Source organism: Corvus cornix, chromosome 1A, assembly GCF_000738735.6.
Source record: "Corvus cornix cornix isolate S_Up_H32 chromosome 1A, ASM73873v5, whole genome shotgun sequence".
NCBI classification, from domain to species: Eukaryota; Metazoa; Chordata; class Aves; order Passeriformes; family Corvidae; genus Corvus; species Corvus cornix.
In genome coordinates this window covers 11,702,332-11,722,552 of record NC_047057.1, presented here as the reverse complement: position 1 = coordinate 11,722,552, position 20,221 = coordinate 11,702,332, and the positions used below count along the sequence as shown (strand labels likewise).

The 20,221-nt window shown below is 38.6% G+C and overlaps 1 protein-coding gene across 1 annotated transcript in view; it reads right to left on the bottom strand.

Moving 5' to 3' along the window:
• Positions 1 to 1,020: 1,020 nt before the first annotated feature.
• FAM185A (family with sequence similarity 185 member A) overlaps positions 1,021 to 20,221 on the bottom strand; it is a 38,108-nt gene continuing 18,907 nt past the window's right edge. Inside the window, 4 exon segments of the mRNA XM_039570360.1 lie at positions 1,021 to 1,606; positions 11,072 to 11,206; positions 13,505 to 13,600; positions 18,961 to 19,002. Of these exon segments, the coding sequence (XP_039426294.1) occupies positions 1,491 to 1,606; positions 11,072 to 11,206; positions 13,505 to 13,600; positions 18,961 to 19,002 (389 nt within the window). The 3' untranslated portion in view covers positions 1,021 to 1,490.

Genomic DNA, 20,221 nt, shown 5'->3' with positions numbered 1-20,221 from the left:
TTTTGTAACTTTTAAAAGTATAATAACTCATATTTAGCAATATTGTAATAACGTTAGTAATACTATTAGAAATGTTTTATATATTAGTGTTTATATTAAAAATATATTAATTTGCCATATGCATCAGTGCCCACCTCATCCCAACAAATAGTACACACAATAGTAAACAGAATGTGGAGTTTTTAACCACCCTGAATTACAGTAGAAATGCTGCCCTTGACTCTTGAAGTCCATTAGCCAGGGGCAATTATACCTCCCGGGGAATCCTGTGGCAAAGGAGAAGTTCATTTCATAATGTACCATTATGACCTAAAGTACAAACACATATATACAAAACTTAAAGCCTGAGCTGACAGTCTGAATTTTCTCCTGCTCCTTGCCATCCACTCAGTTGGCAGGGATTCTTACATTTCAGCTTAAAACACAAATTTCACTACTTCTTTTATAAGGTGCCATATAGAGGTATGGAAAGGCTTTTAAAAGCTCCATTGACTTTACTGTCTGTTTGCATTACAGTAACATGGAATTCTCCACAAAAATCAGTCCTGCCCTTGTGCAGGGCCTACCTGCTCCCCTCACCTCCTTCCTCTGCCTTCCTGCCTCCAAGAGCTGCCTGGCAGCTTTGCAGGACAGGGCTCTAAGTCACTGCAAACATAGCAAACAAAGAGATTCCAGTTCTCAGTTACCAGGCCAATACTTCCATTCTATGGCAGCTTTTCCTTCAGGGGAATGTTCATGTGGACTTGGCCCTGAAGTCCAATTGGAGGAGTGTTCCAGTGAACACTCAGTAATGAAATTACTCAGATCCATTGCACTTTTACTTATTTTAAAAGCTTTTCTTTGCAGATGAGCAGTGGTAGACGTAGCTGGAATTCTTATTTCTATTCACAAACCAGCAGTTCAGGATGACATGGAGCAAGTTCTGCCATTTCACAGAAGTATTTTTACACATAGAGTACCCATTGCCCAGGCAGAAACTGCTCAGGGTTCAAACACCAAATGAGAAGACCACATAAGAACTACAGTTCTGAAAGTGATTTTATGCTATCCATGATACAATTTGGTTGAAGAAAACTCTCTGTATTTTGCATAAACCAGCAGAATTCCCCCAGTATTGAGACATTTAATTTGAAAGTATAACAGAGCTTGCAAAGCATGTCATCTTGGAAGTGTTGCAAATGCTTTTTTTTATTTCTAAATGACAACTCCAAACTTTTGTTTGAAAGCTACCAGCTTTTAAACTGATATGGTAAGTGGGTAAAGTTATATAAATTCTGATATATGTAAGATCATCTTGTTCCTAAAAGGCACTAAAAGTAAACCAGACTGTTTAGCACCAGCACCATCACAGGCAAATCTTAGGTTAAAATGCTCTTATTTTTAATATTGTTTCTCTTTTATATTAAGAATATACATCAAAAAAGTTTCATAATTTTACAGAAATATTCCTTTGTAGTTTCTTGATTTAACTTCTTTGGCCTATTTCACCTTTAAGAACTCTTCAGCTTGACAGACTGGATCCAGCTTTGGCTTTTAAGACACACTTTACCATTTTGTGTGTCAGCCTTAATCCATTTGTCTGTTTCATTCCTTTGATTCATGTGACCTGGAAAAGAGAGTTCTGTTAGTTTAATTTGACACACAGTAAACATATCACCTTCACATTGTCTTTTTTTCCCAAGCTCCCTGGAAGCACTTACAGCATTTTTATTTGGTAGAATTTGTGTACTTTTAGCAGAAACTTCTGACATTACCTTCTTGATACAGTTTTTTTGCATTAATCTAATTTCCCATAATAAATCCTTACAATAGTGTTTTTATTATATAGTACTGTACTTTTTATTCTAAGTGAAGAAATATGTTATGGTGGGTTGATCCTGTCTGGATGTCAGGTATCCACCAAAGCCACTCTACCACTCTCCTCCTCAGATGAAAAGGGTAGAGAAAATGTAACAAGAGGTTCATGGGTCAGGATAAGGACAGGAAGAGATCAGGCATCAGTTACCATCACAGGCAAAACAGACTTGACTTGGGGAAAAAATTAATTTATTCCCAATCAAATCAGAGAAGGGTAAAAAGAAATAAAGCCAAATCTTAAAAACATACCCCCTCACCCCTCCCTTCATTCCAGGCTTAATTTCACTGTTGATTTCTCTACTTTCTCCCTACCAGAGGCACAGGGGGACAAAGAACAGGGGTTGTGGTCAGTTCACACATTATCTCTGCCACTCCTTCCTCTGCAGAAGGAGAACTCCTCATGCTCTTCACCTGCTCTCACATGGGGTCCTCCACAAGCTGCAGCTGGATCTCTGCACCCCTGCAGATCTCCAGGGGCTGCACCAGGGGCTGCAGGGCAATCTCTACTCTGGCATCTGCCCTGACCTGGGTATTGGCAGGGCTGTTTCTCTCACATACTCTCACTCCCCTCTCCAGCTGCTGGTGTGTAGCAGGATTTTTCCCCGTTTAACTGTGTTATTCACCGTCACTGATGGGCTCAGCACCGGACAGTGGTGGGTCCATCTTGGAGCAGGCTGGCGCTGGCTCTGTAGGACATAAGGGAAGCTTCTGGCAGCTTCTCACAGAAGCCACCCCTAGAGCACCCCCACTACCAAAACCTGGCCACACAAACCCTACATGTACTGGTTTTCTGTGGGGTAGGGCTAATTTTTTTATAGTAGCTAGTATGGACCATGTTTTAGGTTTGTGCTAAAAATGGTGTTGGCAATATATAAAATCTGTTATTTGTGAGTAGCCCTTTTACAGCATCAAGGCCTTTTATGCTTCTAACACTGCCCTGCCAGCAAGGAGGCTGGGGGCACAGAATAAGCTGTGAGGGGACACAGGTGGGACAGCTGACCCCGAGTGACCAAAGGGATATTCTGAACTGTATGGCACCATGTTCAGCATTGGAGCCGGCAGAAGGAGGAGCAGGGGACTTTCAGAGTGATGGCATTTCTCTGATCCAATACCTGTTACATGAGATACAGCCCTGCTTTCCTGGGGACAGCTGAACACCTGCCTGCCCTGGGAAGCAGTGAAAGGATCCCTTGTTTTGCTTTGCTTGTGTGCACAGCTTTATCCATCAAGCTGTCTTTATCTCAAAGTCTCTTCATCCCAACCCATGAATTTTCTCACTTTTACTATTCTGCTTCTCTCCCCCATCCCAGTGGTGGGGAGTGAGTGGCTGCCTGATGCTCATTTGCCAGTTCTGCTTAAACCATGCCTCTACATGAGATACTGACCAGGCTAAGTAATTTCAAATATTTTAATTGTTATTGTAAACACTGAAAAGAGACATGGTAAGACCTGATTTTCCAGATGACACACATGTTGCTACTATTACTGTTTCCTTATGATAGTGGCCTAAAAAAAACCCCACAACCCTGAGGTATCTGTCTTCTTACATGTTTCACATAAACTCAGTATTCACAGTCATGCTCTGAAAAGCTCACTGTATAACAAAGAAGAGAGTTCAACTTAATTTTAAAATGAGACTAAGAAACGGAGGCCAAGAGAGAATAAGTGACCTTCCAATTTTATACAAAAGCTTTGTGTCCATATTGGGAATTAAACTGGGATCTTTTAAGTCCCAAATCAGTGCCTTTATCACAAGATCAACCTTTACTTTTGTTTATCTTTACAAAATATCCTTTATTATTACTTTAGTGTTCATTTAACTGTGTGAATTCTAAGTTTAGAACTAATTTGAGCCTGGAATAGCAAGAGGGATGGCAGGGAAGCAGATTGTGAACCAAATTTGCAAACATGCTCTGCAACACAGCTGAAGTTAAATTCTGGCCACAGCAAAAACAGTGGCAAAACTCCAACTGACATCACTGCACTGGTTTCCACAACTCAGGCCTATGTGCCAGAACTTTTCAATAGCCTTTCAGTACTCTAGCAGTTCTAGGAGGGATTTATTTAAGTTTATGGGCCAAACCCATAGCAATTCACAATAGGCTGAAGTATGGTTTAGAAATACACAGGAGTCCAACAGTGTCAGAGTCACTCCAGTGTGTCCCCTGCTACCAGACTACAACATGCCTTCAGGTGTCTCCATGGGGATGTCTGTAGTGGTTTGGTCTAAAATACTCATTACTGTTTATCTGCTGTGACATAAGAATTAGGAGAAATGCAAAGCAGGCACCAAACTTGAAAGAATATAAAGAAGTTTATTAACAGACCTAAAAGAGGGAAAAAAAAAAATTATACCACCTTCAGAACTCTCCTCCTCCCCCCACCTTCCTCCCTTCTCCCACTGACAATGTAAAAAGACAACCCTTAAGATGTTCAGTCTGTTTACCACTTCCATAATAACCTTGTTCAGTCCATTTAGAAAGAGAAGTCTCTTCTTGCTCATGCTATGAAAACATTATCACAACGAGACAGCCACCCACTTCCAAATATTGTTCAGTCCATTTAGGAAGAGGAGTCTCTCTGCCTCCATGTGAGTCCCTTCCCCCGACTTGCAGCTTTTCCCGCAACTGCTTTCGAGGGTCCACTCTTGAAGTTTTTTGGGGTACAATTTTAAGGTTGAGCCATTCAAAAACAAAAACAGAGGCCCTTCTCCTTCCCTGGGAGCAAAGGGTCTTCATCATCTTCATCTTTAGGACTATCTCTGGGAGCATCTCTAGGAACTGAGGTTTTCTCCTTTCCCATTTGGAGCAAAAGTCCTCATCAGGTTCATCTCTAGGGACTGAGGTTTTCTCCTTTCCCGTTTGGAGCAAAAGTCCTCATCTGGTCCATCTCTCCCTGTCCAAACTTCTCATGAAATTACAGCTGTGTCAGCATCTGCCTATCTCAGTGCAGGTGCTTTTGCTTACGAGTTGAACACTCCACCCCCCATATCTTCATGAAATTACAACGGGATACTCTGATATATCACAGCTTCACAACAGAATTTCAGCTTTAAGCATCTCCTCCTCTCTCTTCCCTCAGGTTTTCAGCTCTTCACAGCAATAAAAGGGTTAATCTCACCTCGGCTCTAAGAGAATGTACAGAAATGTTTTGTTCCTTATACTTCTTCTGGAAATTTGTCTGTGACACAAATATTAAGGTATTAAGCCCGTCAGTAGTACCAGGTTCAAAGATATTTAAGACATTTAAATAGCTTTGTGTATGAGGCACTAATCAAGCAACAAGGTTTAGATGGAGACCTTTTGATGACTGCTTGGGTTTTAACTGTACTCACTGCTTGTACTTTGAATACTGTGAGAACACAAGCGGATTTTGAGGAAAACTTTGCTAGCTTGATTAAATCACAGAAGCAAACAGCCTCCTGGATTGAGAATGAAGCGGGGAAAAATGAATTTCAAAACCTACCAGTCAAGACAGCAGCATGAGTTCAGGAGAAGACAGACACACCATTACGTTGTGTGGCCACCTTTTCAATTTAATGCCCAGGAAAAAGGTTGGAGTCTTTTTCCCCTCCCCAGCGTGTGGTATCTAAAGGAAGGTAACACCTTTGTAAAACTTTACACAGTCAAGTACTGACTGTTCATTTACTTGTCTTCCTAGAGACTGGAGAACTTGAGAGCCTGATTTTCATACCATAAAACACAAGAAGAAGATCATATTTTAAGTGTTGTTCATTGGTAGTGTTAGGACTACGGTATATATCAAAAGGCTGTGAACAGCTTGAGTTGAATGCAAGCTGAAACCAATAAAAATCTCTAGGATAGCATCTCCTCTAATGTGTTTAATAAAAGTTGGATGAACTTTCTATTTGACTCAAAGGAATGTAATCTTTTCCAGATACAACCTGGGTCTTTGTTTATTTTTTTTTTAAGATATTGCTTAAGGATCAAGGCTTCACAGAGGGCAGTGCGTAGAAGGACATTGTAAAACAAAGCTCTTCCCACTCAATTCTAGTGGCCAAAAGTCAATAAAAACTGCTTCTAAGAAAAAAGGAAAGTTCTGAAGTGCCTTGAGAACAGACAAAACGGGGGGCGGGGGGAGGGGGCATGACAGCAGATAGTGTTACTCCTGGGATCAGAACTGCAATGCTGACTGCAACAAACCCAAGACAGCTGCACAGTGGGAGAAGCTCTACACTTGCGCAGCTGGTAAGCTTCAGATAAAACCTGAAGTTTCAGCAGACTGACATAATACAAGCTCTTTCAGTTATTTCCCTTTTAAAGGCAAGTTGCTTGCCTCATGTTATTCACTGCCCCTTCAGCTGTGTTTGTATTCAACCCTTGAACTCCAGGCAGCTAAAAACACAGACACTACCTTGGAGTAAACAAAATAGAGTTTCTCATAATGAAGACTCTTAAACACATCCATCCATAAAGCTTTGAGCATGGTATAGGAGACACATGCAGTCAGCCCCCTCCTGCACACTGCATTTAAAGCAATCCTAAAGGGAAGGCTACAGCATTCCATAGGCTGCTCTCCCAGTACTACTGTGAGGGACCGCTGAGAAGTAAGTTATTCCTGATAGTAGGAAACATCTGTCTAGATCCCCCTTGGTCCAGCAGGGAACATCAGGCAGATGTGAAAGTTATAATATTTCAGTGCATGCCTGAGTGAATGATTGTTGCAAGGAGAAACGTGCTTCTTACCACAATCTACTGGGAGAACCAGGCAGGATGAGAAGGCTTGAAGCATGTTAGTAAGAGAAACCTGAGAAGTCAGAGCTAGGACGGTAGTGTCAATGTCCATCTTTTCAAAGGAATCTGGTAATTATGGACAGGCTGACTCTCCAGAGGCACAGGAAGAGGAAGGCTATCTAAGAAGTTCTGAAGTATTAGAAGAATAATTGGATACTGGATCAACCCATAAGGTAGAGACAATGTGTACTTGAAAATTTTCACAGGAGAAAAGGAGTTAGACAAGACAATGGGGATTTCCTCTCCATGTCCAAGTACAGACATCTGAGGGAAGGCATAAATTAACATGGGAGAGTCCTATTCCCTGCATGGTCACCAGAGGCATAGCTCAGAGGAACACTGCTCTCAGGTGGCTTAGCAAAGCTCCTGTGCTGTAGACAGGATGGGATTAGTACCAAAACCTAAAAGACCTGTTAACTGCTGCAATTGCTGTCATGCTAACGACAATTGGGAGCAAGTATGTCTCCACCTAGGAGAAGACAATAACTCCCAAAGCATTTGCTCTTTGTATGAGGACGGAAAAATACGAAGAGGTTTGCCAGTTGAGAAGGCAAGAAGAGGGAGACACAATAACAGTGCCAAACATCCACAGCCTCTGAGGAGCACCTGAGACACGGTGGGACTTTTACCATGGAAACTCACACACCTGCTGCAAACCAGATGAAGTGACTGCAAAGTTAAAAGTTCACTCAGCACCAAGCAGACGGCATCACATAAAAGGTTGACACATGTTCACATGGCACTAGAACTGGGGCAGGGATGGAGAAACATCCAAAATCAGGCAAGTCCCTGGCACCACTCACAGATGAGATTTACATGGTTTATTTTCCAGACAATTAGGTTTGGAAGTTGATACCATTAGCTACAAGGATTCAAATAAAGTCTCTGAATGACTGCAAGAGTTTTTCCAGCAAGTTTACAGTTGTCAACACACAAGTTGGCAGCCAAAGTGGCTGAAGCGTGTCCAATGGCTGCATTTCATTTAGTCCCCATCCACCCACATGGCTGATAACCCCCCTTTGTTACTTTGGAGTGGGTGGGAGCAGATGGTCACATCAACTGGAGACAAGAGAAAACAGAGCTGAAACAACCTCCTGAAGGAAGCACTGAATTTGGTCTGACACGCTCACATCACCTGGTCTTCACAATCTGCAGTACCAACACTCCTACTGCCTCCCCAGACCAGGGCTACAAGGAAATTTACCTTGATATTTAGCTAAGTTTTCTTTAGCATACTATCAAATCATAGTTTCTAGTCCTATTGCCAGGGGACAGAACAATTTATTTCCTTTTTTCTCTGTAGCAACTTATGTACTAGAAAAATGTATCTTCTCTTCCCTTTGTCTTCTCTTTTGAGACAAAACCAGAACTTTTCAGTCTTCTCTCGTTAATCATGATTTTAGGACTCTAATCATACGTTCTCCTTTACAGATTCTACAGTTTTGAAGTACAGTACTCAAAACTGGACACATTCCAGCAAAGTATTACTAATGCCATGTAAAGCCAAAGGATTATTTTGAGTTTTATGGATCATGTTAATACACTGTTTGTTTTCAATGGTGTAACACTACTGTTTCCTGATATTATTTAAATATTGCTTCTCTTTGGACTACACAGGTCATTGTGCCTACCTTCATACTTTGAACCTAATTTATTGGAAAGTGGCCTAAAAAGCACCTAAATCAAAATTACATGACCTTTAACCTTGGCCTTCAACATGTTTGTAACCCCTTTGACATAACAGTCTCCTAAGTTTCTTTTCTGCTTAAATATTTAACACTTTTTAGCTTGCTACTCTTCCTCTTACCACATAGAGTACCTATAGCTAATTACCTCCACACGCATCTTAAACCAGCTAATTTAAGAACACAGACAGACCTGGAGAAAAGAAAAAGGCAGATATTGAGCAGTAAGGGCTTCCCTACTTGCCAGGGAAAAGAAAGAACACCTTGACAAGATTACAATCAGAAATTACCGGAATTACTCAATTTACTAACAGCAGACAGCCAAACACTTCCAAAGATGGAAGCTGGACCAGTGCTTAGCAGGAACTCTGTTTTTGTAACATTTCATTATACCATACATACTACTTCTAAGAGTACCTACTGATGCCAATGGAAACAGATGCCTTGCCCTTGCAAATTACTTCAAAGAACAAACTCCCTGTCACTGCTCTCTAGTTCCCTCCCTTTGTCAGCAAGTATCCCAGTTTTGCAGGGAAGTCCCTTCTTTCTAAAAGAGCAAAACAAATTTTCACACTCTCATCCCTCTGTCTGTAGAGCACTCAGCCCAGATTTCCATCTTCTTGCTTTCACTAAATCCCACTCTATTCCTTGGCTATCTGGCAAAACCCTGGACGTGAGTGCTTGTGGGCTTGCAGTGTACTGACTCCCCTCTCAGTGTGGAAGTGGGGGCCATGCAGCCAGGTGATGATATACATGATAACTGCTCTAAAGCAGTAGAGAAGGCTCTCCTAGAGCAGGTGACAGACTAAGTGCATGTTTACCCAAGTCACAGAACTCTGCCCTGTCTTCCCACTGGACAGCCTTCTCTCTAAAACCTTCAAATATTCCCAGAGGTAAGCAAAACTTCCTAAAAGCAGACAGTTCCCTGTGTTATCCACAGGAGAATTGGATTTTCTGAAAAATCATCTATTTTTAAACTAATCTTTGAACTCAAAAGCATAAAAACCCCAAACTGCCATGCTCTTCTGATACAGCTTTTATCCACTTGGCAAAGCCCCTCTTCACCATCTATTTTACATTTCTTCATTTGCAGCAGGAAGACAGCTATGGACTTTGTACCTGAAACTTCAACAGTAAATAATGTTCTCAGGAAACAGAAATTGTATTAAATTATTTTCAATTATTCCAGAATCTACTTGTACATGAAAATTACCAAATATAACTTTAAGAGGAAGCGATTGTTGAGAGTGGGGGGGCAAGTGCTTTGCCTGCAGAAAGAATACACCATAAGGTAAAGAGAAATAGAAGCAGGAAGCATTTCCCTTTTTGGTAATACCTTAACTTCTTTAAACAACTGATAATCATTGGCCTAATGCTGTTGCCTTTGCATAATTCTTGTTCATTTCTGTGCCTTTGGGACGTGTATATTTCAGAGTTAACTAATCAGGGTTGCTTTTGGCCTCAAGTGCCAAGATCATTTCCATACAGAACAGTGGGTTGAAAAATTGTATCTGCTTCAGTCATGACTGTCCTACATAAACACTGACTGGGTTGTGAAACCAGAGAAGTCATTCAGCTGTGTATATTTTAAACACCAGCTCTTATCTTTAATGTTGCCAAAGCAGCAAGATGATTGACTGGCCAGTGGTGCTCATTCACTGAGAAGAAGTCTTGTTTTACTGCTGAGATGATTCATTCCACAGAGTCTTGCTAGAATCTGGGGTCCTTCCACAGATGTCTAGCCTGAGAACTTCTAATTATGGTTTTTAAAGAAACTGTATGTAATAACCATTAGTAAACTTAAGTGCTAGTTACTGTTCCTAGGCAGGAAGAGATATATAAGCAGGCTATGTACTAAAATTATGTAATTACAATTCTAATGTTCCCTGACTTTGAGATTACCATCTTACATGGGGGAGGAAAAGAGTTTTTGTGCATATTTTCTTAGGTTTAAAACCAGAGCAAAACTCAAAGCCTTAACCAATCTGCTGTCACATCAGGTCACACTGACATAACACGTTCAAACATAATGTGTCTGAGGGCTCCAGCTTTCAGTTAATGTTTTCTCTAGAGCAAACTGTGTAATTGGTAAAAGCAACAGACTTAACTTCTAGATAGCCACATCTGGAGTGGGGGAGAGAAATACACACCCTACACAGTGAACTGTGTAACTGTTTTCTAAAGCAGGAAACAGCAAGACCTGGGATTGTAAGTTCCATTTTAAATGCCTTACAAAAATGCTTCCAGTAATTGCAGGTACCTTTCCATGTACTCTATTCCTCTAGCTCCAGCTTCTTCTGCTCTTCTCATCTCCCACCCATCATTTCTCAGCCTATTCTGCACTACTGTACATTTATAAATATGCCATATATCCCTTTTACTTCCCCCTTTGACTCAGAAACAGACAGAATTTTTTAATTATATTTTTAATATAATAGATTGCCTAGGAAAGTCTGTGTGACTTTCTAAGCCAACAAAGCAATGAGTCAAATTCTGCTCTGGATTATCTCCCACAGATTCACTGGACTAATGCTAAGGAGGAATTTGGCTCTTAAGACTTTTGTTAGAAGAAGTGATTACATTCACAAGTCATTGACCAAATAAAATTTTAAAGTCATCCAGTAACATGGGGAGTACAACAGCACAAGCAAACATCTGAACATGAAGCAGATTAAACAAGCAGATGCCAAGGGCAATAAACTAATAAAGAAATGTAGATGCCTTTGACTTAGGCCAGACAGACATTTATTGGAAGCCAAGATTAGTAAGCCTTACCACTTAGAGTTACGTGATTGTCTTTGGAGGCACTCTGTGTTTCTTTTAACTGGATCTCTGAGCTCACATCCACTTTTCTTCCAGACAGCTCTAAATAGGCTTTGAGAGATGCAGGTACCTTGACTGTGATTGAACCTGGTATAAATTTAAGTGAAAGCTAGTTAGTTTAACGCTTAGATCAAAGCATGAAACAGGCCATTATTTCACTAACTTGAATCAAATAATCATTTGGTTGTGCTTGGTTGGGATTTTTTAAAAGTCTTCAGACACAGTAACCTCTTTTTTTTTGGTTACTGAAAGGATAAATGAAGGTATCTTCATTTATCATAAACAGGGCACTGCATGTCTCATGTAGAAAATGGTATCACAGCACTTCCTTTGCAGACATGAAAATAAATAATGACATACACTTCCAGCAATGTATTTTGGTAGAGGATCTTATTACAGGAATGATCAAGGAAGCAAACATAATAGAACTCACAACTATTATGACTTTAGATTTATCTTCTAGTTACATATTGACATTCCTGAGCAAGGACAGGGCATCATAGTTGACAAATAATCCAGTCACTGTGTGGCACACAATGAAAGGATTGCTCCTCTGGAAGGATAAGACACCACTCATATACTGTGAATGCTGGCAACTATCTTTGCTTTACTGCTCAGGGTAAGCTGTTCACATCCTCCAACAGATGCAGTCTCAAAACTGACAAACCAGTTTAGACTATGCATCACTAAAAATGTAAACTAGTAGCAAAATTGCAGCATTGGTGGCCTGAATAATTCTACTTTGACATTAAACCCAGAAATTCTGACTTCTGCTTTTCCTAAATCTGTGCTTCTCTGCATTAGACCAAAGGCAGACACTGGGCCCCCAACCTGCCCACATTAGTCATCTTTGTAATAACTCAGTCACAGTTTGGAAGCTCTGTCCTACACATTAGATCAAAAACCTGAAAAATTCAGAATAGTCTTATATGTGCTTCTCAGTTTCTGCTCAATTTCAACACTCACATTAGGAAACATAAAACAATTTCTTGACATACATCCCAAAAGCTGAAGAAGAACATAGTAAGAATAACAGCTAAGCAGCACCAGAAAGCAACCCTAGCTAAGCAACTTAGACTCAGCAGAATCACTTGCCTGTGACAGTTTTGATGAACAAGTAACTTCCAGCATAATTTAGGCCTGCATTTTGCTGGATACATAAAAGCCTTAGAATAAGAAAGGGAAAAGGTCTTCATCTTTGGGTCCTCTTTGGAGAGTTGCTCAGTGATGACTCATAAAAACCAACACACATGCAGCTCATTTATCACAAATGGGACATTTTCTACACTGCAGCTGTCAGCAGTTATTCTGAATTTACAGGGTAAACAGAAACAGAACTTCAACTTTGTCTGTACTAAGCTGTGCTGCCAGAAGAGATGTCAGAAAATATTTTGAAAATAACATTAATTAGCTTTTATTAAATACATTCCTCTTTGCTACTATCTCAGAGACATTAACTTAGCAGTAAGTGATACGAAAGATAACCAAGAAATAATAAAAAAATAAATTTCTTTGCACTAATGAAACCAAAATAGATTGTACAGAAAGATGAACAAATGATTTTAGTGCATTGACGCCATCAGTCACATTTTGAGTAACTGTTAGATTTTAACAGGGTACAGGCATTGTCTCACAGGAGACACAAGTGTACCAAATACCATGTTCATTTAAACCACCTGAAGTGCCTGACATGACATTAAAGTCAACTATAAAAATGCTGTAGTGTGTTTTGGCTTGTTTTGGATTTTGTTTGTCTGCATTTTGTTTTTTCAGGGTTGTTTTTTTCAAAACTAGGACTAACAAGATGTACTCAGGGCTATGCAATGCGCAGTATCATATCTTCTGAATGGCAAAACTATGAATTCAACTTTAGGTGTGAGCTTTTAACTAAGAAGTAAGATTTTAGTGAGTAAGCAGGTGAGAAAATGAAGGAAATGTGGTAGGGTAAGGCTCTCCCATCTTTGCTTTTCTGCCTTCAAATTTTCATAGTAGGACATTTCAGTCAGAAGACAGGAAAAATAAATGTGTGTCAGTTATCACTGCACATACAGCATCATGGAGAAAACTGTGCTCAAAGCAAAGGAACACTGTAACCCTAGTCAACTCTGCAGAATTCTGCTGGGTATATTGCCAGGAAAAAAAAAAGAAAAACATTCATAAACACAAACATTTGTAATCCATCTTAAGTATCCTTGTCCCTTACAGAGCTTATTGTATTTTAAGTATTTACAGACATCTTCCAATAATGAGGCAAAATGAAAATGTAAATAACCAACAATCACAAACTATTTTTTACAGACAGATAAAAAACCCAAAACAAACCCTTATCCCCTTTTCTTTTACATCAAAATCTGCCACAAAAAATATTTGATTTAGTTTGCTAACCTTTCTGGGATTTCAGATCCACTTTTCTTAATTGACTGACATAAACATCTATCGTCCCATGATATGTAGAAGCTTTTAGACTTCCATCTGATGAATCTAAAACACAAAAGGAAATAAAAGAACTTGTGTATCATTCACTCTTTTAAAAGAAACATTTGCCATGAACTTTCTTTATACCTCAAACTCATTTTTGTCAATTCTTCTGTGTTTCAGAAGTATAATAATTTACTGAATGTCAGATTTTACTTAAAAAAACAAGTTTCTGAAAAAAACGTATCTCCCCAGTCCAGAATTGGGGCACACAATCCTATGGCTGGAGCTCTGCAGTTGTTCTACATCTACAAGGCCTCAACTGCACTGCACATCTTTCTACAGGAATGTCTTTATCTTTGTGTGAAGATCAAGCACCAAACTTGAACACTGAGATCTATTTTTATTTCCAAAAGAGTTCATTTCCTCAGACTCTGTGCAGGGAGAACTTTACCCTGGAAAGCTGCCCCATACAAAAACCAAGCAGTTGTTCACTGAAACATCTTGTTACACAAATAACTGAGTACAGGCTTTGTAAACGCTGATTTACTACATCTGAATTATCAACAAATGTTTAATATAGCAGGAAAACAGCATTTGTTCTGTGCCCTGAAAAAGGGAGGCCTAAATTTTCTTTTATACCTTATTAGCTGAAATTTATGATCATAAAACTTTGTGAAGAAGTGCTTTTACAAATAGAAAGTCTTGAAGAAGCTTTAATTGTACACTTGAGTAGTCTTTAATTATTTTCAATGTATTCCATTTTAAAATACATAGACTTTCAAAATATCCCAAATAGTTTACTTTCAAGCTACTGAACAGACTTATACCTAATAAAAATTGCAAAGAAATTATGAAGAAACTCTAGAGGAGCATAAAAAAATTACATTTGTACACGAGCAAAAGGCAGTTACTGAAAGGTATTTTTGGAGACAATGCTAGAAATTAAAGTATTGGCAAGAAATCCTGAGGTAGAGACTGGTTTCTGCGTATGCATAGAAAAAACCCAACAGTCAAACTGTCATAAGTAGCTAAAACAATAAAATCAAACCTTAATGAAACTTCCCATTTTAAGAAGTAAATGCATAATGAGAGAATGAACTAGATTAATCATAACAAGGATGTCTCATATTAATGTTTTATGCTGGCCATACAGTTTTAGCTCTAAGTAAACTCATCTGGAGGTTTTCTGATCACAGATCTCAAGCACAGATGCCAAAGATCAGTGCATTGCTTACAACAGCAGAAACATGGAAAAGGATCATTATTCTATAGCTGAAGCTGATTTCTTTGGAGGGGAAAGTAATTTAAAAAAAAAGCAGCTAATCCATACTTAGTCACTTGAGAAACTGAGAAGGGCTTTGACTAAAAAGAAAACATTAATAACTAGAATTGGATGTGAATGCTTCTGCCATCTCAAGACTTTGAATTAAAGAAGGTCTGTTCAAAATCTGAAAAAAAAAATTAACTCTTCATTAATAATGAAGTTTTGCTTGTGTAAGTGAAAATGAAACCTCAGTTTTAACTGATGACTTTTTAAAAGGTTGTTCATAATAGTAAAAAAATTAAACTCATTAGAACTAGAAAATTTGACATACATCAACCTTTTTTATGAACATTTTAAATAGTGATCACTTGAGGTTTTCATGCAAAAGCTGTTTTTGCAGATATTCCTCATCAAATTTAGTAATGGCCAATTACCAAATCTTCACATAATCCTGACAGAGATTTTGTTGGCAACAGATACAGGAAACATCCAGCCTTTGACTCTTCTGCTTTAAACAGAACATATAATAAGTTCCTTTATCTGTTGCAGGAAGAAAGAAGAGTCTCCAGTGACAGAACAGCAGCTCTCTCCAGGGAGAACAACTACAAACAGTCCACAAACCACCAGCTGATGGTGCTTTAGAGGGACAACCTTTATCCAGTGAAGCCTTTCTCTTCCCACTCCTCAAACGCCAAAGTAGCTCCTGTGAGATTCTTCCCAGTGGGAAGATAACTTTTGTGAATCTGCAAGACTGAACAGTGTTCTTTCCTAGATCTTCAATTAATATATATTAAAATAAAAAGAATTCTCATTTTGTGAGAGACTGGATTCTCTTTGCAGAAGGCATCAATATGAATGAAGGACGCAGGAGGAGGGCAGAAGGACAGACTCACCAGGGCACAAATTTACCAGGGAAGACAAAAATAACCTCAAGGGGAATAGAACACTTTTCCACTGAAGAACACTGTTTTGGGAGGACAGCTTGCCAGATTCTGACTCCCAGAGTACCTCACTAATACAAAGTTTCCCATGGCTGAAGAAACTACAGCAGAGTTTCAAAACCACCAAGAAGCTTGGCAGCACTAATCAAACACCAAACCTGGCACTACAGTACTGTACAATAAACAACTGTTATGCTTTGACCTATGGAAGTAACATGAAATATATTTTATGGAAACAACTGAATATGATTTGTGTCATGAATGTTACAGATACGATATTAAATACAAGTCTGTAGATACAATTAAGAATACCAAGAAACATGGAATTGTTCATCACTTCTGCAAAGTCCATAAAGATGCTGTTTTAAGTTTGTGTCTCTAGCTCTTAGCAAATAAAGGGGAAAAAATGAAAACAGATTAAAAACATGCCCAAAGTTGAGGTGATAGAACAAAAAAGTGCCCAAATCTAAATAAATAAATAAATAAATATTTCAATAATGAAAGATTATCCTATACTAAGAAGCGCAGGCTGACAGGACAAAATACATAACAAATAATAATGGAGACAATACATATTTTATGGTTATGACAGAACAAACCTAAGGCAATTTATTTTCAAATATATACCCAGTTAGCTGATATGAATGCAAATAACTGAAGGTAAAAATAAGGAAAAAAAAAGTACAGTTTGAATTCAGAGTTTGCTAAGGACTGACAGGGGAAAAGTTTTCTGCAGGTTTTTCAAGGGGAAAAACAAGGACAAAGCCTTTTACTGGAAATGGAACAGATGGTCACTCTTGAGCAGCTTCAGCTATTTAAGAATTTACTGGTACTAGAGAAAAAAGATGAAAAAAAAGGGCACAGTGAAGCAAGATGTCCTTGGCAAAGTCTTTGTTAAGTTTTATAAAAAATTAACAGAGCTTGAAGAATAAGACCTAAGACACATAACTTGAAAGACTGCATAATTAAAGATCAGTGAAAGGCCTACAAAGGTAACAGTTAGTATCACTTCTCCCTTCACTTTATCAGCCAAGCACTAAAGAAAGGATTAAACACAAGTGATCTTTCCTTAAATCTAAGCAAAACCATACTTTTCCTAATAGCACCTAAAGACTGACCTTGTTCATGGTAAAATCAGTAACAAAATCAATCTCAAGAGGAACACAAAATATTTACCATGATTTGATTAGACTGGAGAAAGCATAAAATTACAACATATTCAAAGTGTGATGAAGATTTAATTCCTGCTAAACTAGCTATCTAGTATTGCTTATTAATAGAAAACAGGCAAATATTCTTGTTTTAGTTCATTGTTCCAAAACATAAGAAACTGAAATACATTCACTAAATAGACTTCACTATTATTTATTGTTTAGAGTTCACTAAATTGCACATACTACTGAAAAATCCTTAGCAGTCCTGACCATACTCATCAGGGGGACCTAGCAAAACAAATGATGCAACACACAAAGCAAAGACATCTCTCATGAAAACAATTCCTTTCCTAACCAAGTTACCCAGACTATCCTTTTACCTCTTAATGATCTATTTCCTACCCCAATTTTAAGTTATATTCATTGGTTGTAAAGGCCATAGTTTCTTTTTGATAAATTATTCTGTTGCAAAAAAAACCCAAACAACCAAACCACCTGGCTTGTCTAGTCTGCAGAAAAGGAAGCTGGGGGGTGACCCCATAGCTCTCTGCAGCTTCCTGAGGAAGGGAAGGGCACAAGGAGGTGGTGAGCTTTTCTCCCTGGTGTCCAGTGAAAGGATGCATGGGAATGGTTTTTTTAAGGAAGCATTTTCTTACAGAGAGAGTGGTCAAACAGTGGACCAGGCTTCCCAAAGAGGTGGTCATGCCCCAAGCCTGTTAGTGTATAAAAGCCCCTAAACAAGACACTTCACCTCTTGGTCAAGCAGTTGGACTGGATGATCACTGTAGGTGGTCCCTTCCAGGTGAAATAAGGGATAAGGCATTGAGCAAACTGGTCAAACAGGAGGTGTTCTCACACTTTTAGAGTTGAGCATCTGGATCTTAAAAGTCTTTTACCTTTAGAAAAATCCATAAAAATACCAGGGATGTTTAATGCTCTTTAGGAAAAGATGAAGTCTAACTAGTGCTGTCAGAATTGAAATCTGAAAAATAATGTTTCTTCAACTGTGTCTTAATGTTTAAACTGAACCTGGTTCATTAAGGAAAATAATCATCATCTGTTGATGGAAAAAGCTACCTCCTATATTAAGAAACCTTTATTTAACCACTCTTCATACCCTACAAGTTTATTTAAGAGAAGGAAAAACAGCCTAGCAAGAAAAATTTAATTCTGTGGTTTAATGAGTAACTCATAAGAACGTGTCTAGCATTCATTTTCCAGGAATGTTAACACAGAGCTCTTAGAAACATAAGAAGAGTTGTTAACAGTCCCTGAACAATTCTTAGAGATTGTCCCTGAAAGATGCTTAGTGAGAGACTACAGTTAACACCATTAGCAGAAGTCTTCAAGATTTGGGCCTGAGGAAATCTTTCTACATTCAAAAGACCACTGAGCCTTCTCTATGATTCTGTTACTTCAATTTTCTGCCATAGCAATAATTAGAATTTGAATTTCTCCCTTTGGTGTTTGTGTGCTGTAAAATGCACTGATATAAGGTATACCATAATTGATAGCTCTGAGTTATCCTGTTGTATAAATGCCCAGGTTCCCAAAAAAAAGGTTTATGAGCCATTTTCATTTCTGAAGGAAGAATTATAAGCATAATAGTTTGAAAAAACTGAAATTATCACAAGCCTTCCCATCATCCCCCCAAATAAGTAATACATCAATTAGCTTCCTGATATAAAAATTAAGCATAGCTAATCATTGATAGCAATAAATATAAGATAGAGAACTACATTAAAGGCACAACAGCATTTGATGTACACTTAGTGTTTTGTCATGTCCTTTTATCCCATCTTTATCTGAAAGGTGACACCTAGACTCAGCCTAACTTGTGCAAGGCCCAGAGGCTATTGGGTATCAAGTGAGAGCACATGCCTTGCCCAACCACAAAAGGCTGAGTTTGGAAGGGGTCTTGTTCAGCCACAGTTATCAGTGCTACTCCTGAAAAGGAGGCAAAAACATCTGTGTGAAATCACCTCCTTTTTACTTCCCCTGTGAATATTTAGCTCTTAGAAAGGAAAAGGGAAGAACGAGAGAGAGGGAGAAGGCAGAACCTACCTACTGTGATACTTCCTGTTTTGGTCTGAAGGTTGGTGTTACCTATAATGAAAAGGGGAAAAATGTTAAAAACCATATTATTGAAACATATTATTTATTTTTAATAGCGTTGCTTTACAAACAAAAGTCTTAACACTTGAGGGTAATAATGAAGTGACTCCAGACAAGAAAAACACTGAGTAAAGTCAAAGACACCACCTGGATTTGAGGGAGAAAAAAATGCAGAGAGGCATGTGGAAGGCTAATGCACAACATTGTCTTATTTTATTGGGGCACTTTTTTAAATTGCTCTGATGCTGCAACAGCACTATGGATGATTTAAGTTCAATTGGATGTATGACATAAACAGTTTCTATTTTCCTCTTTTATACACCTATACCCCATCTCTGCTGGAGGGAATCTTGTGTGTTATCTTCATAGGCTACTTCCTGGACCCACTGAACATTTCCTAGTCCCTCCAAACTTATGTGCATGACAACCCCTTGTCAACATTTCCATTGACTTCAATCTGAGTACGCTGGGCAAACTAGAGAACATCAAACAAAAGTGTGTAAGGCACAAAATGTAGAATGGTCTTCTACTGAACTTGCATCACTTTAAGCAGGCTCTGGTGTTCCAGCCTTAAAATTTCAAAATATTTATTCTTCCCTTTCACGAATAACATCAAGAGAATCTGGAAGGAGGGGAGATGTACCTCATAACAGAAAAGCCATCTATACTACTAACAGTCTCTAACTAAACTGTAGAAACTTCTACAGTTCCATGTGTAAATGTCTCATAAAAAATGCTTTAAATTAGAAAGTAAACCACAATATATCATCCCTGCCATTCTCTCATCCTCCCAAGAGAAAGACAAATGAAGAATAAGGCTGATCACAGTAACTGAGTCAGTTTAGTAATACACAGTAGTCATAACTTTCAAGTCTTTCAGAAGAGGTTTTAAAAATTGCAAATGGATCAAGCTCTACCCTATCTTGTGTAACTACACAGTAGTAAACAACCATTAGGGCAGAATGCATTCCACTGTATATGACCTGTATTTTTCTTAGTGGTTCATGGGCTGAAAGCTAGAAAAGCAGCCTATCATCAACAGCTTAAATTCATCTTTTCAAGCACATACTGAACAAAATACTTAGGGGTTCTGAAAATCAGAGCAGAAACAAAAGCATATTTCAATGACCTTGATGAAAGATGTTTGGCTTCACTCCTTGCTGTTTTTAAAAGGCATGTTACAATTATCCCACCCTTTTCCCCATTTTAT